At 35.1% G+C, this 12,260-nt stretch overlaps 1 protein-coding gene across 2 annotated transcripts in view; it reads right to left on the reverse strand.

Moving 5' to 3' along the window:
* Positions 1-103: 103 nt before the first annotated feature.
* LOC114239706 (max dimerization protein 4) overlaps positions 104-12,260 on the reverse strand; it is a 394,615-nt gene continuing 382,458 nt past the window's right edge. For both annotated transcript variants that reach the window (XM_089737762.1, XM_089737761.1), the window contains exons 6-8: positions 7,080-7,279; positions 4,052-6,369; positions 104-3,945 (exon numbers count right to left, since the gene is read on the reverse strand). In XM_089737762.1, coding sequence (XP_089593888.1) covers positions 7,080-7,279 — 200 coding nt within the window. In that variant the 3' untranslated portion in view covers positions 104-3,945; positions 4,052-6,369. The remainder of the gene's footprint in view (positions 3,946-4,051; positions 6,370-7,079; positions 7,280-12,260) is intronic.

Genomic DNA, 12,260 nt, shown 5'->3' on the forward strand with positions numbered 1-12,260 from the left:
ATTTCAGTATAGGTAGGGAAAAAAAAGCTTCTTGAGTTCAGTATTTAAAAACCCTTGTTCTATATTCTCCAAGACCGTCGAGGTATGAAATGATACAAAGAAAAAATATTTATTTATATTTTTATTAAATTAATTCTATAACTTTCTTACATATAGTAAATAATAAAAGTGCAAATTTCGTCAATTACATTGATTGATGCAGTTACATATTCACACCAGCTTATTTACAACAGTCAGTACAATATCTTTACTCTGACGAGAGACACTTCGTATCGGCGTAGCCGCGCCGTTATCTCGATAATTCCGCATTCGATTTTCAATATCGATAATCCACTTTTCGCATCGCATTGTTGCCGATAGTTCAATCAAACGTTTATACAAAACACTGGAACCTATAACAGATGTTTGATGACTATTCACGCACTTTATTTACAACCTTTTCCTCCACATCGACGACAAAAGAATAACTGAATGACCGCGCTCGGCCCGCGTCACCATTTACAACAATATTAAGATAGTAACGTATATTTATTCGCCACTACACAGAGAACAGTTTGGTACTAGGCGAACGAGAACGCGTCAGGCGACGCTGCGTCACAACTCCGCGTTTCTTGGTCCAAGAATATATCTATTTATTTGTATAAAATTTTGTCTCAAATATTTACAACTGTTAATTTTTACAACTTCAGCGTAATGTTTTTTTTTTAACAATGACACACGGCCTAAAATTGCGCGGAATTGTGACGCACGCCTGATATGGCCAAGGAATTCACGAATGTTCAGTCCCTAGACAAGATTTCTTTACTAAAAAATTTTTTATCTAAATATCATGCTCTGTTGTCACTTAGCGCGTCACCTGGTGGTTCTGATGCATATGTTACAATTTATGACCACAACGTATTTATATCTCATAAAAAGATTATCTATCTATAAATATGTTTATTCACACCAGAACCACTCACACTAACCTATCGTTACAGTGATATTATTACTTAGCGCTATTTACGCTGTAAACAACTACTGGAACAATCGAACGATATCGCAAAATAAACACTGTAGCAATAGGACAATTTTTAAAACAGATTACAACGAAACTATAGATTAGATTCGATGGCCCGCGTGTCCCGTTTTATTAGACTTAGCTATTCGTAGACAATAGCGTCCCTGTTACATAGTTTAAAAATTAATATTTAGATATAACAAAAGTGAAGTCTTATACAGAATTTGTACTCATTATAGGCGTCCCGTCGCCGCTTGAACACTCCTTGCAAATAAACGTTAGAGTGTGATTTAAAAACGTCAAACGTATAGGACACGGAATGAAAATTGAATACGAGTGCTTGATACAAATAAATAAAAAAAAAACAATGCAATATTACATGAATAGTGTCCGTAGCGAATGCATTGAACCAAAAATCAACAAGTAGCGATTCGATGAAAGAAAACACTGGTACGAGTCACGAAATTAATTGGTCACTAAACAATCTAAAATAAATATATTCTTTTGTGATAAAATAAATAAATAATATTTCATTTTCCTTAAAATTTATCTGTTTCAAATACGAAGAAGACTCATTTAACAACTTTAAAGATGACAGTGGTACAGCTCTAGTGACGGGAGTAATAATGACTGATGAATAAATTGGAATCGAATGAGGAAATTTTGAATGAAGTTAACAACTTCTTTTGATGCATTTAATAATTCGATGCATTTTTATATCATTTGCAAAAATAAATTTACGTGAAGTTATAATCATTTACGCTTATTACATATTATATAATGAAATCCTTTGAATATCCAAAATATTGAAGTTCCTTACTTCAATTTTTATTTATTTATTGCTTAGATGGGTGCACGAGCTCACGGCCCTCCTGCTGTTAAGTGGTTACCGGAGGAGGACTTTCACAACGTAAATTCCGCCACCCACCTTGAGATATTAATTCTAAGGATAGTTAGTTCTAGATAAATCTACACAACTGTCATTCTTACATGTTAGAGCTTCGTATTTGATAAGTTCTACTCTCTGTTATATTTGGAATAGAGATTAAAGTGTCTTATTCTGAAAATATTCAACTCAAAACAACAAGTCAATAGAAATAAAATCAGTTTTTTTTAACGAATCTATATAATAAAAATGTCGATTTTATTAATTATTAATTAAATCGACTTCAATAACGAACAAAATATAATTATTGAGTAATGTAATTTTTTTTAGAATAAGACATAGTTTGACATAAGCAGTTCTGAGCATTTCAAGTAGGTAGTTGATGTATCGGACATGAAACACTCAAAAAATACAAAAACCAATTGACGAAGTTTGGGGATTTACGTGTAGATTTCCAAATAAAATATAATAATACAAACGAATTGTTTTCGATGTTAAATAAAGGAAACCAAAATATATTTTTTAAACGCGGCAAAGATTCTCATGCTCTTGTCTATGTCTTTGTAGATATTCTGTTTTAATTTGGGCACAGATTATACGTACTTGCTGAAATACCATTAGGAAGATGGAAAAATCAACGACTTGGACTATAGAGGATAGAGGTAAGAATAATTAACTGTGTATATGAAAATTGTCCGTCGAAATGTATTAAATTAGGGTGGCGCCACATTAGCATCAGGGTAAACTTTAAAGGAAGCACCAAATATTATTACTAGAGTAGATTTGAGAAGTTTTATCCATAACTGTTCTTTTATTCAGATACTTTTTCATAAAATTAAATGTCAAATCAATAACCGTACTATTTATTCATTGTTTACGAAATAAAATCACTCTAGGTGCACGTTTTCTTGTAATAATTCTATAAGGTTTATTGCATTATTTTGTACAACGTAAGTTGTTGAAAATTTCCATAATTAACTACTTTAGTTGAAATTATTTTTTCTTTTTACTCTGCATACTTCAGTTCATCTAGAATTGCTACCATACCATAGGTGAGAGGGTATTTGTAGCATACAGTTGCATAATTTTTCAGCTTTTTCCCATACGAGATGATTCTCCTTACCTCTACCCTCCATAGCCAGGACGTACAATTTGCAGCCGCTAATCAAAGTTGTTGAATGAATGATAATGTGTGAGTGTTGTGAGCGAGCGAGTCGCGTCCGACGGAAGCCGCGCGCCTTCCACGAGAGATCACCGGTCGTTTAAACGATACTTACAAAAAATGTCATTTTAAAACTAAACTTATCCATAAACGTTCGTAATTAAAACAAATTTACATTATTTTAGTAAGAAAATTAAAACAAACATCATTCGTCAGGGCCCGAACATTACGCGAATATCAAACGCTCGAAGGAGAAACAAAACGAACAGTGTGCTTAGTGCGAGTTTTTTTAACGTTCTCGATAGCGTAAAAGTTAACTCAATTTTGTATGCAGTTGGAACAGCGCCCCTAACGGCGAACGTAGGCAAACGATCCTATTCCATACAAATATGAGCTAACTTTTACGCTATCGAGAACGTTAAAAAACTCGTACTAAGCACACAGTTTTATCGAAGTCCACTGATATTCAGTCGCTCGTTTTTTTGTTTTTTTAAAAATGTCAATGAAAGTATACGTGCACTCATATTGTTTTGTTTGAGAAAATAACAATAAAAAAATAATAGAATTGTAACGACCCTATTCTCCCCACGTATAATCATTTTTGGTACATTTGTCCACGTAAAGTAAAATTGTCGAAATGAACATGTCATCGAAATATTAGGATGTTTTATTCATCAGCTTCTGGAATCATTCGGTGGATTATTACAAAATTAACAGTTGCAATAGAGTATTCGACTGTATTATGACGTTGTAGCATTTAAGCAATTTTGTCTTTATTTATTTTTTGAACCATTGACAAAGCATCGACAATTATTTTTTATTGCCCTTGTAAGCCGACGAGTACACTGCTCACCTGATGGTGAGTGGTTACCGTCAATGCCAGGGACAGAGCCAAGCCTTTTTTTTATGTTTGAAAAATTACTGGTGGCCCGAAGGCCTTTCCAGTTTCACCAGGACAGGTGGGCGAGCAAAGGCTCAGCCAGGAGGGTTGAGAGAGCCAAGCCGCTGCCTACCGTTAAGTGAAGAAGGACATGTCATAAAATTATTGTTTTTTTTTTTTTCATGAATACGACTGTCGGCACAGAATTTTAAAACTGTCATATTATAGTATCTTTCAACGAAGCTATTAATTAAATAGAATTATTTCCGTAAAACAGTCAAAAACCCTATTGTTAAATGTAATGTTATTTATGATACAATGTAAACCTAAACTTGTCGCTTATTGTGCCAATAAAATTAACAGTGTCGATAATTTTTAGAAGATTACTCGGATACGAACAGACTAGCCTTAAATAAAACATCCCTTGTAAATGACACGTAAACTTCGAACTGTGTGACATTAAAGTGAGATCATTAATATTCAAATATTAATACTTATTTAAATTAAAACAAATGTTAGTGAGTTGAGTGTATGTGTTTTTAAAATGACTTCCATAATTGATAATGTAATTGAACTTAATTTAAGACGAGGTTCGCTTGTGTCGTCTAATTTTAACATCATATATTTAATGTATTTGTATTAAAAAAGTTATAAACGCAACTATATTAACCAGATTGAACTAACCAACGTTAGTTCGTGGATTCGCGCTGTTGTTATCTCACAACAAAACATTTTGTTCTCAGTCTCAGAAAACAATTATTAAGTACCATGTAAGACTTCAAGGTGGGTGGCGCATTTACGTTGTAAATGTCTATGGGCTTCAGTAACCACTTAACACCAAGTGCGCTGTGAGAGCTCGTCCACCCATCTAAACAATAAAAAAAAACTTGCAATGTCGCCCGCGACTACTAAGTACTCAAAACATAGGCGATAATTAAATAATAATTAAAAGAAAAAAAAAAAAAAACCTTAGATTATAGCTGTGTGGGTAGTTTTAAATAAGTCTACGGTTCGCGAAAACCATAGAGTAGACTACCGTCTAAAAGTTTCGGTTTTTTTTTATAGAATGTTAATATGGTAAATGGAAAAATGTCGCTTCCACGTTGTAACATTGTAAGATATTGTGACGTGGTAAAATACAAAATAAATTTTTGGAACAACAAATTTAAAGTTATCATGAATGATGACGTTAAAATTAGACAACTACAACAACAACTTGAGAAATTTAGATTGAAACGATAAATGAAAAAAAAAAAAAACATCATTATTGTTTCTTCTTAACGAAGAAAGACCGACGCTAAATGTCCTGTTAAGGTATTTCAATGAATGAATCCTAAAACAAAAACAAAAAATGGTAAGAACTGAAATTTTCGAAAAATAAATTAACTATCTACAAAGTTATTTTAGGAATATTGAAATTTAAGCGACTGGGCTTCCGAATTGAAACGAAAAGCAAGGAAATAAAAATTGTTTATTTTTTATTTCTTGTCTGTAATGTTTATTAAATTATGTTATAGTGGAATCAATGGAACGCTTCCGAATAATTATTTTACGAATCGTTTCAAAGCCGCTAATGCAATATCGATTCTGAGGGTGAATATTGTATTTGTTATTTTTATGTTTATAAATCAAAATTATTTCAATATTTTCATCAATCAAATTAATATTAAATAATCGTTAATTTTTACAAAAAAAAATTATATATATACACAGATAAATATAAAATTAAATTACTATATTAATATATTCTCTTTACAACATATTGCATAACACATTTTTTTTAATTTCAGCAACAAAATAATAAAAACAACAATAATGAATAAGTACTTAGAGAGTTTGAAGTATATGAAAAAAAAAATCTGTATTCGATTATGTCCAATATATAAGTAGAAAAATAAAAATGTTAATATACTCAACCAAAGAATCCCTTTGTAAAGAGAACGAGTTTGTGATTAGTCAAACTGGCCGAGGTAATCCAACATCAGATAAGCAGTTTCAAAAAAAATATAAAAATTGCACGATTTTAAGTGTTTACAACACAGTGGAATATGCTATGTCTCGACGTTATATCATTACAAACGAATGGAATAAAATAAAATAGAAACAGTCTAATCACTTAGTATTGCAATCGACCGTGTCGAGCCAAGCTCGGTAAATAAAATTCTGATGAGCGAAATGTGTATAATAATAATAATAATTATAAAAAAAAACACTTTGATTTTTGGCAATTTTGTACTTAGTGATGTTTCGTAGAGGTGTGTGGGTGTGTCGTGCGATGTCTTGTCGGGAGCGTGACGCGGCGCGGGCGCGACGCTGTCACAGTTAAAACGTTCGACTTATATTTTTTACATGTAACAACGAAATGTTCTACGTTTTCTTGTATACGTTATTTATATACGTGTGCGTTGATATTGTTCACGCGACGCGCCGCAACCGCCCACCTGGAAAGTAGAAAGAGTAAATTAGCATTATTCTCAAAAGTAACAAAGTTCAATAATATTATATCAACAATATTTTATATCGTTAAAGACAGGTCGTACTCGGGAACTGGTTATATGTACTTGATTCCGTTTATGTCGTATATGTTGCCAGTAGCCGTAACATAGAAGAAATTTCTAGCGTGACAATCTTTGCTTTATTGTTCTTTTAACTAATGATTTTTTGGACATGAAGTTTCCTAATGCTTTTTTAATTTTATTGCTTAGATGGGTGGACGGGTTCACAGCCCACCTGGAGTCAAGTGGTTACTGGAGCCTATATACATCTACAACGTAAATGCGCCACCCACCTTGAGATATGAGGTCTAAGGTCTCAGTATAATTAAAACGGCTACCCCACCCTTCAAACCGAAACGCATTACTGCTTCACGGCAGAAATAGGCAAGGTAGTGGCACCTACCCGCCTACCACCAGGAATTACGAAAATTATAATTTTGCGGGTTTTGATTTTTATTACACGATTTTTATTCCTTAATCGTAGAAGTCAATCGTGAACATATTTTGTTATGTACGTATTTCATTAAAGAAATTGGTAACCCGCCTGCGGGATTCGAACACCGGTGCATCGCTAGATACGAATGCACCGGACGTCTTATCCTTTAGGCCACGACGACTTCTGTCTACAGAAACAGATTGTGTCGTTATAAACTCACCTAGACCCTCGTGGATCTTGCAGTGCGTCTGGGGCGGTTGTACGCGGTCTGGGGCGTGTACACGAGCGTCGTGTAGCTGTAGGGGGAGACGGGCCTGCCTCGCCGAGCCGCCTCACCCACTCCGCTGTCGGCGCTGTAGCCCGACACTAGCGACTCACTGTCGCTCTGGTTCGACGTGTAGCCGATGACGTCCACTTCATCTGCCAATCAAAAACGTCTTTCAGTATAAAATGTACAGGTTAAGGCCTCTGACGAAAACGCTTGGCGTGACCATGCGACTGGATCTTGACTCGATTCTGCGACCAATAGTCATTTCTTGTAAAGCACCTGGAGGATATTCTAGAATAAAATTTAATACTATTTACTATGCTGACTATCCGTAGTAATTTACTGAAGCGTTTCTGCTTCTGGAAATGCCAATTCATTTTTTTTCCTACCTAAACTGATAGCCTTGAGAGGCTATTTCAGTGTAACCTTAACTAGTAGGTGAGCTCTCGGGGCTCAAAACGGAGGTGTTGCTAACACTGGCCCTAGCAAGAGCAGTGCTTCGCAGAATCTACCACCGGATCTGAAACGCGACCCACTGAGAAGATCCGGCGAGAAACTCAGTGGGCTGTGTCTGTGGGTTAATTTACTCGTCGAGCTCCCGTCGCAAGCGACGGGTTCGACGAGAACAATGACCGGCCAATTTATTGATTGCTAACACAATAAAGAGAAGTAATAAAGATAAATGCAATGTTAAGAAAATAGCTGACGTTTGGAAGCGACGCCCGCGAGGAACAGCTGAGCCCGCAATCATTTGTTCGCTGTACATTGCTGATTCATGAAATTTAAATACGACAAAAACGACGTGTATTTATGCTAAAATTAGTAAATTATTGTAAACCTCAAAAACTGATACTTCCCGGAAATATAGAAGTCGAAATGTTTTTTTTTCCTTTTTTTTGCTTAGATGGGTAGACGTACGAACTGGTGTTAAAAGGGTTACTGGAGCCCATAGACATCTACAATGTAAATGCCGCCACACACCTTGAGATATGAGTTCTAATGTCTCAGTTTGTCTCAATTCGACTGTATGTTTTTTTTATGTTTGTTACCTCATAACTTTTGACTGGGTGAATCGATTTTCATGATTCTTTTTTTATAAGAAAGCTGACTTTTCCCGTGTGGTCTCATTTCACTTTAGTCATTTAGTTCAGTTCTGATAATGGTATCCATGAGAAAGCCGTTTAAGTCTTAAATTTGCATTAACTCAATAACTCATCACGCCAACCGATATCTTTTTTTTTCAATTTGAAGTCGGTTTTTATTAAAGCATGTCTACTTACAATTATTTAAAGTACAAGTGTCAAGTGGAAGGAATCTATTGTCACATATTCTAGTCTAACGTCTAATGCGACGGACAGACAGCATTCGCGCTGCCTTCAACATCCACGTCACCAAGGCGGTAATTGCTGATGACAGTGATAAACGATAGTGGAAAATCGTACACGAGATAATGATGGTCTGATGGATTCCGTTGACCGTTGGGGAATCCAGACAAAGAAGAAGACTATTTTTTTTGAATGCTTAGATGGGTGGACGAGCTCACAGCCCACCTGGTGTTAAGTGGTTACTGGAGCCCATAGACATCTACAACGTAAATGCCGCCACTCACCTTAAGATATGAGTTCTAACGTACAACGGCTACCCTTCAAACCGAAACGCATTACTGCTTCACAGCAGAAATAAGCAGGGTGGTGGTACCTATCCGCGTGGCCTCTCAAGAAGTCCTACCACCAGTAAGAAACTTAATAAATATTATAAAATATAAATATAAATAAATAAATATGTAATTACTAATGGTCACGCCACGTTAACTGGCCCGTGCTAAGTTCGTAGAGAACTTGTGTTACAGGTACCAGATATCGGAAATAAATGTAAGATTTTTATTATACACATACATATATTTAATATACATTCATAACCCAGGTTTTTTTTAAAATATTTATCATACAAATATCTTCCCTTGGCGGGATTCGAATCCGCGACCCCTTTGTGTAGTGACCATGCCACTTACTACTACACCAGACGGCCGTTATGTTCCATTCAACCTAGGTTAGTAGTTATATGAACTGTAATACACTGTACACAGTTTAGCGATTTTATACATAACGCACTTCTTTTTAACTATCCAAAACCTCCCCCCAAATTCATAGTAGAGCACATAATTGATGCTAAAACTATCGTACTGTGAACTGTAATTACGTACTACAAAGAAGACCAGACAAAAACTTTTCCTAATTAAAAAAACCTCGCGAAATTTCCACAGGAAGATTATAAAATGAAACAAAAAAAAGACAAAAAATGGAGTGATTAATGCAGCACACTCGAAGCACTTAGGCACAAAACGGAATTATAAAGCGTGCGTATTTTATGCACGGAATAATCTCCTTACGTCGCTTATAGAGTTTTTTTTATGTCTGCATCGTCGTGTGGCTCAAATGTAATTCGATGTTAGGGTTGAAATATACATTTAAAGTCAGTTCCATTAGTCTGCTTTTATGGGATTACTTGGATTGGTCAATAGTGACTGCTTTACAAGGCATTTGTTCTAAAGTTCTTGAAAAAAATAATTCTAGATATACAGGGTGTCCCAGAAACAATAAATAATCCTGAAACACCTCATAGTAGAGCCATTGGGGACACAAAATAAGAAAAATATAAATTCTCTGGTAGTATCGAAATTACGTATTTTAAAAAAAAAGTTGATATTTTCCGCCTTATGAAGCAGTCACTATTGACCAATCCAAGTAATCCCATAAAAGCAGACTAGTGGAATTGACTTTAAATGTAAGCCCGCAAAATTCGTGGGAACTCGAGCTTAATCATTCATGTTTCATTACAACAAATTTAGCACAACTTACAAACTTTATCGGACTACGAGACGAGCGTCTCGTCAATAATTCTCGATTCGATAATCGAAAGTTTTCATGATATTCCAACGTAGCAACCCTATTTTCATCTCACACGAGTGTTCAAAGATAAGCCGCCATGGAAATTTGATTCAGAGATTATTCTTTATTGAAAAAGAAAATAGAAAAAAAAGTACTTTAAGAGGCTATTTAGACGGGCTCCTAATATTGCGAGGGGGGACATTTTAAGAGAAATTGCGTTGAAGAATAATAGATGAGGGATTAATGTTATCAGAGGTGAATGTTACACTTTACTTATTCTGTTAGATCAACAGGGGATTGTGAATATGTAATTTCAAAGTTCAACAGCCTATTACGGGGATAATCAACAAACGCTTCAAATGTTAAGTTTGTGGAAGGTTTAACGACGGAGGGAAGATCTTCCACCGAGCGGGTGATTTTGCTCGGTAGACCGACAGTCCGAAAGTTGTTGTTCGGAACTTGTATATATGCAAACTTATTTTGAAAATATCGTAAGCTAGATTAAGGCATCTATCAAATATCTTATGTTTTCTGATGGCTACCGCCACAAGTTGAATATATTCCTTTTTTTTTATAGTGTCAAAAGAGTTGGAGAACGTAGCGAGAAGAGAAAGAAGTTGCACGCCGTTCATTTGAAAATAAACGATCCCAATATAAGTTGCATCGTGTTGAGAAAAAGATTAGGTGTCAGGACCAATCCGACTCTCTCCCTTGAATGATGCGGTTTAACAATTCATTGTTCGATTTCTACGAATCTACACTAAATCTAAAAGTGGCAAAAGAACTCTGAATTCATTAACCAAAACTCAAAGACTTCAAATAATCTATTCATATTTCAATAGAACATTTTCGGATCGGCAGACAAAACGAAAAAAAGAAAAATGTACGATGATATCGAACGAAAAAGATATTAGATGAAAGACATTCGAAAGATAAATTAGTTATCAACTTCTATTTTAGTTTGTGAAAGCTTCGAGCTTAGCACTAGGGATGATAAAACTTCGTAAACTTCCAAAGATACTTTGAATGAAAATATATTGCACATGACATGTGTCAAATAATGACGACTTATGGCAAAAGCATCGTATGCCCTAAATTCCAAAGCTCGTTTCGAGATCTATACTTAAGTTATAAATATTTTATTGTATGTCTTCTTTTCTATTGTAGCACTAGCAGACCCGGCCACACGTTGCTGTGGCTAAGGTTTTTGTTTCTAAATAACACGTGGCCGGCTATGCTAATAACAAAAATTAGCAAAGTAAGAACAATTGGATTTTACTGTATTGCGTTTACTACGAAATAAATTTCACTTATACTTTAGCCTCAGCAACACCTTATGCCATTAAATTGTAGCTTATGTGAAACGTTGGTATTTTTAACATAGCGCCATCTATGAGATATTAATGTCAGACAGTATTACAATTGTCTGTAAAAACTGATTTAAGGCACCATCTGTTTTAGACTTATGAAGGTTACAATTAATAATAATAATCAACATAAGAAATCATTTTATTGTTAACTAATAAATATTGCGACCATTAATCGAAATAAAAACCATCCTTTGGCCTAAGTTGGAACAAAACACATATTTAAAATAAAAAAAAGTTAAAATCGGCTCAGTAGTTTAGGTGTCCATCGCGACCAAACAACGTGACACGTAATTTATATACATTAAGAAGAAGATATCTTTTAAGAATATGGAATATGTAAATTCTGGTTAAAGCGTTTGGCGACTACAGCAACTATCGGTCAGCGAGTGGGCGAGAGCGTCGTAAGAAATTCAATACCAGTAATTAGTGAACTAATTATTATACGATGATGGAACTATTGTAGTAGAATGAAAATGCCCGTCATTTTGGTAACTTGCGTTCCTGTATGAGTAAGGAAACTCAAGGGTTCAGCTTATTTGCAAACGGCCTGACCTCCATTAAACAGCTTAAGAGCAGCTGTTTCACAAATGAATCTACTTGCAGATCAGAATCGCGACCGAGAGCTGGCGATAAACTCAACAGCTTGTTAATGAGACCTTAGAACTTATATCTCAAGATAGGTGGTGCATTTACGTTGTAGATGTCTATGGGCTCCAGTAACCACTGAACATCAGGTGGGCTGTGAGATCGTCCACCCAACTAAGCAATAACAAAAAAAAAGAAGATAAAAAGACTGGTACTATGGCTAATTGACTTTGTCTTTAGCTGCTGTTAGCTTAAGACTGGTAGCGTCCAACCATTGAGAGCTTATACCG

The sequence above is a fragment of the Bombyx mandarina genome, chromosome 23 (genome assembly GCF_030267445.1).
Source record: "Bombyx mandarina strain Sakado chromosome 23, ASM3026744v2".
NCBI classification, from domain to species: Eukaryota; Metazoa; Arthropoda; class Insecta; order Lepidoptera; family Bombycidae; genus Bombyx; species Bombyx mandarina.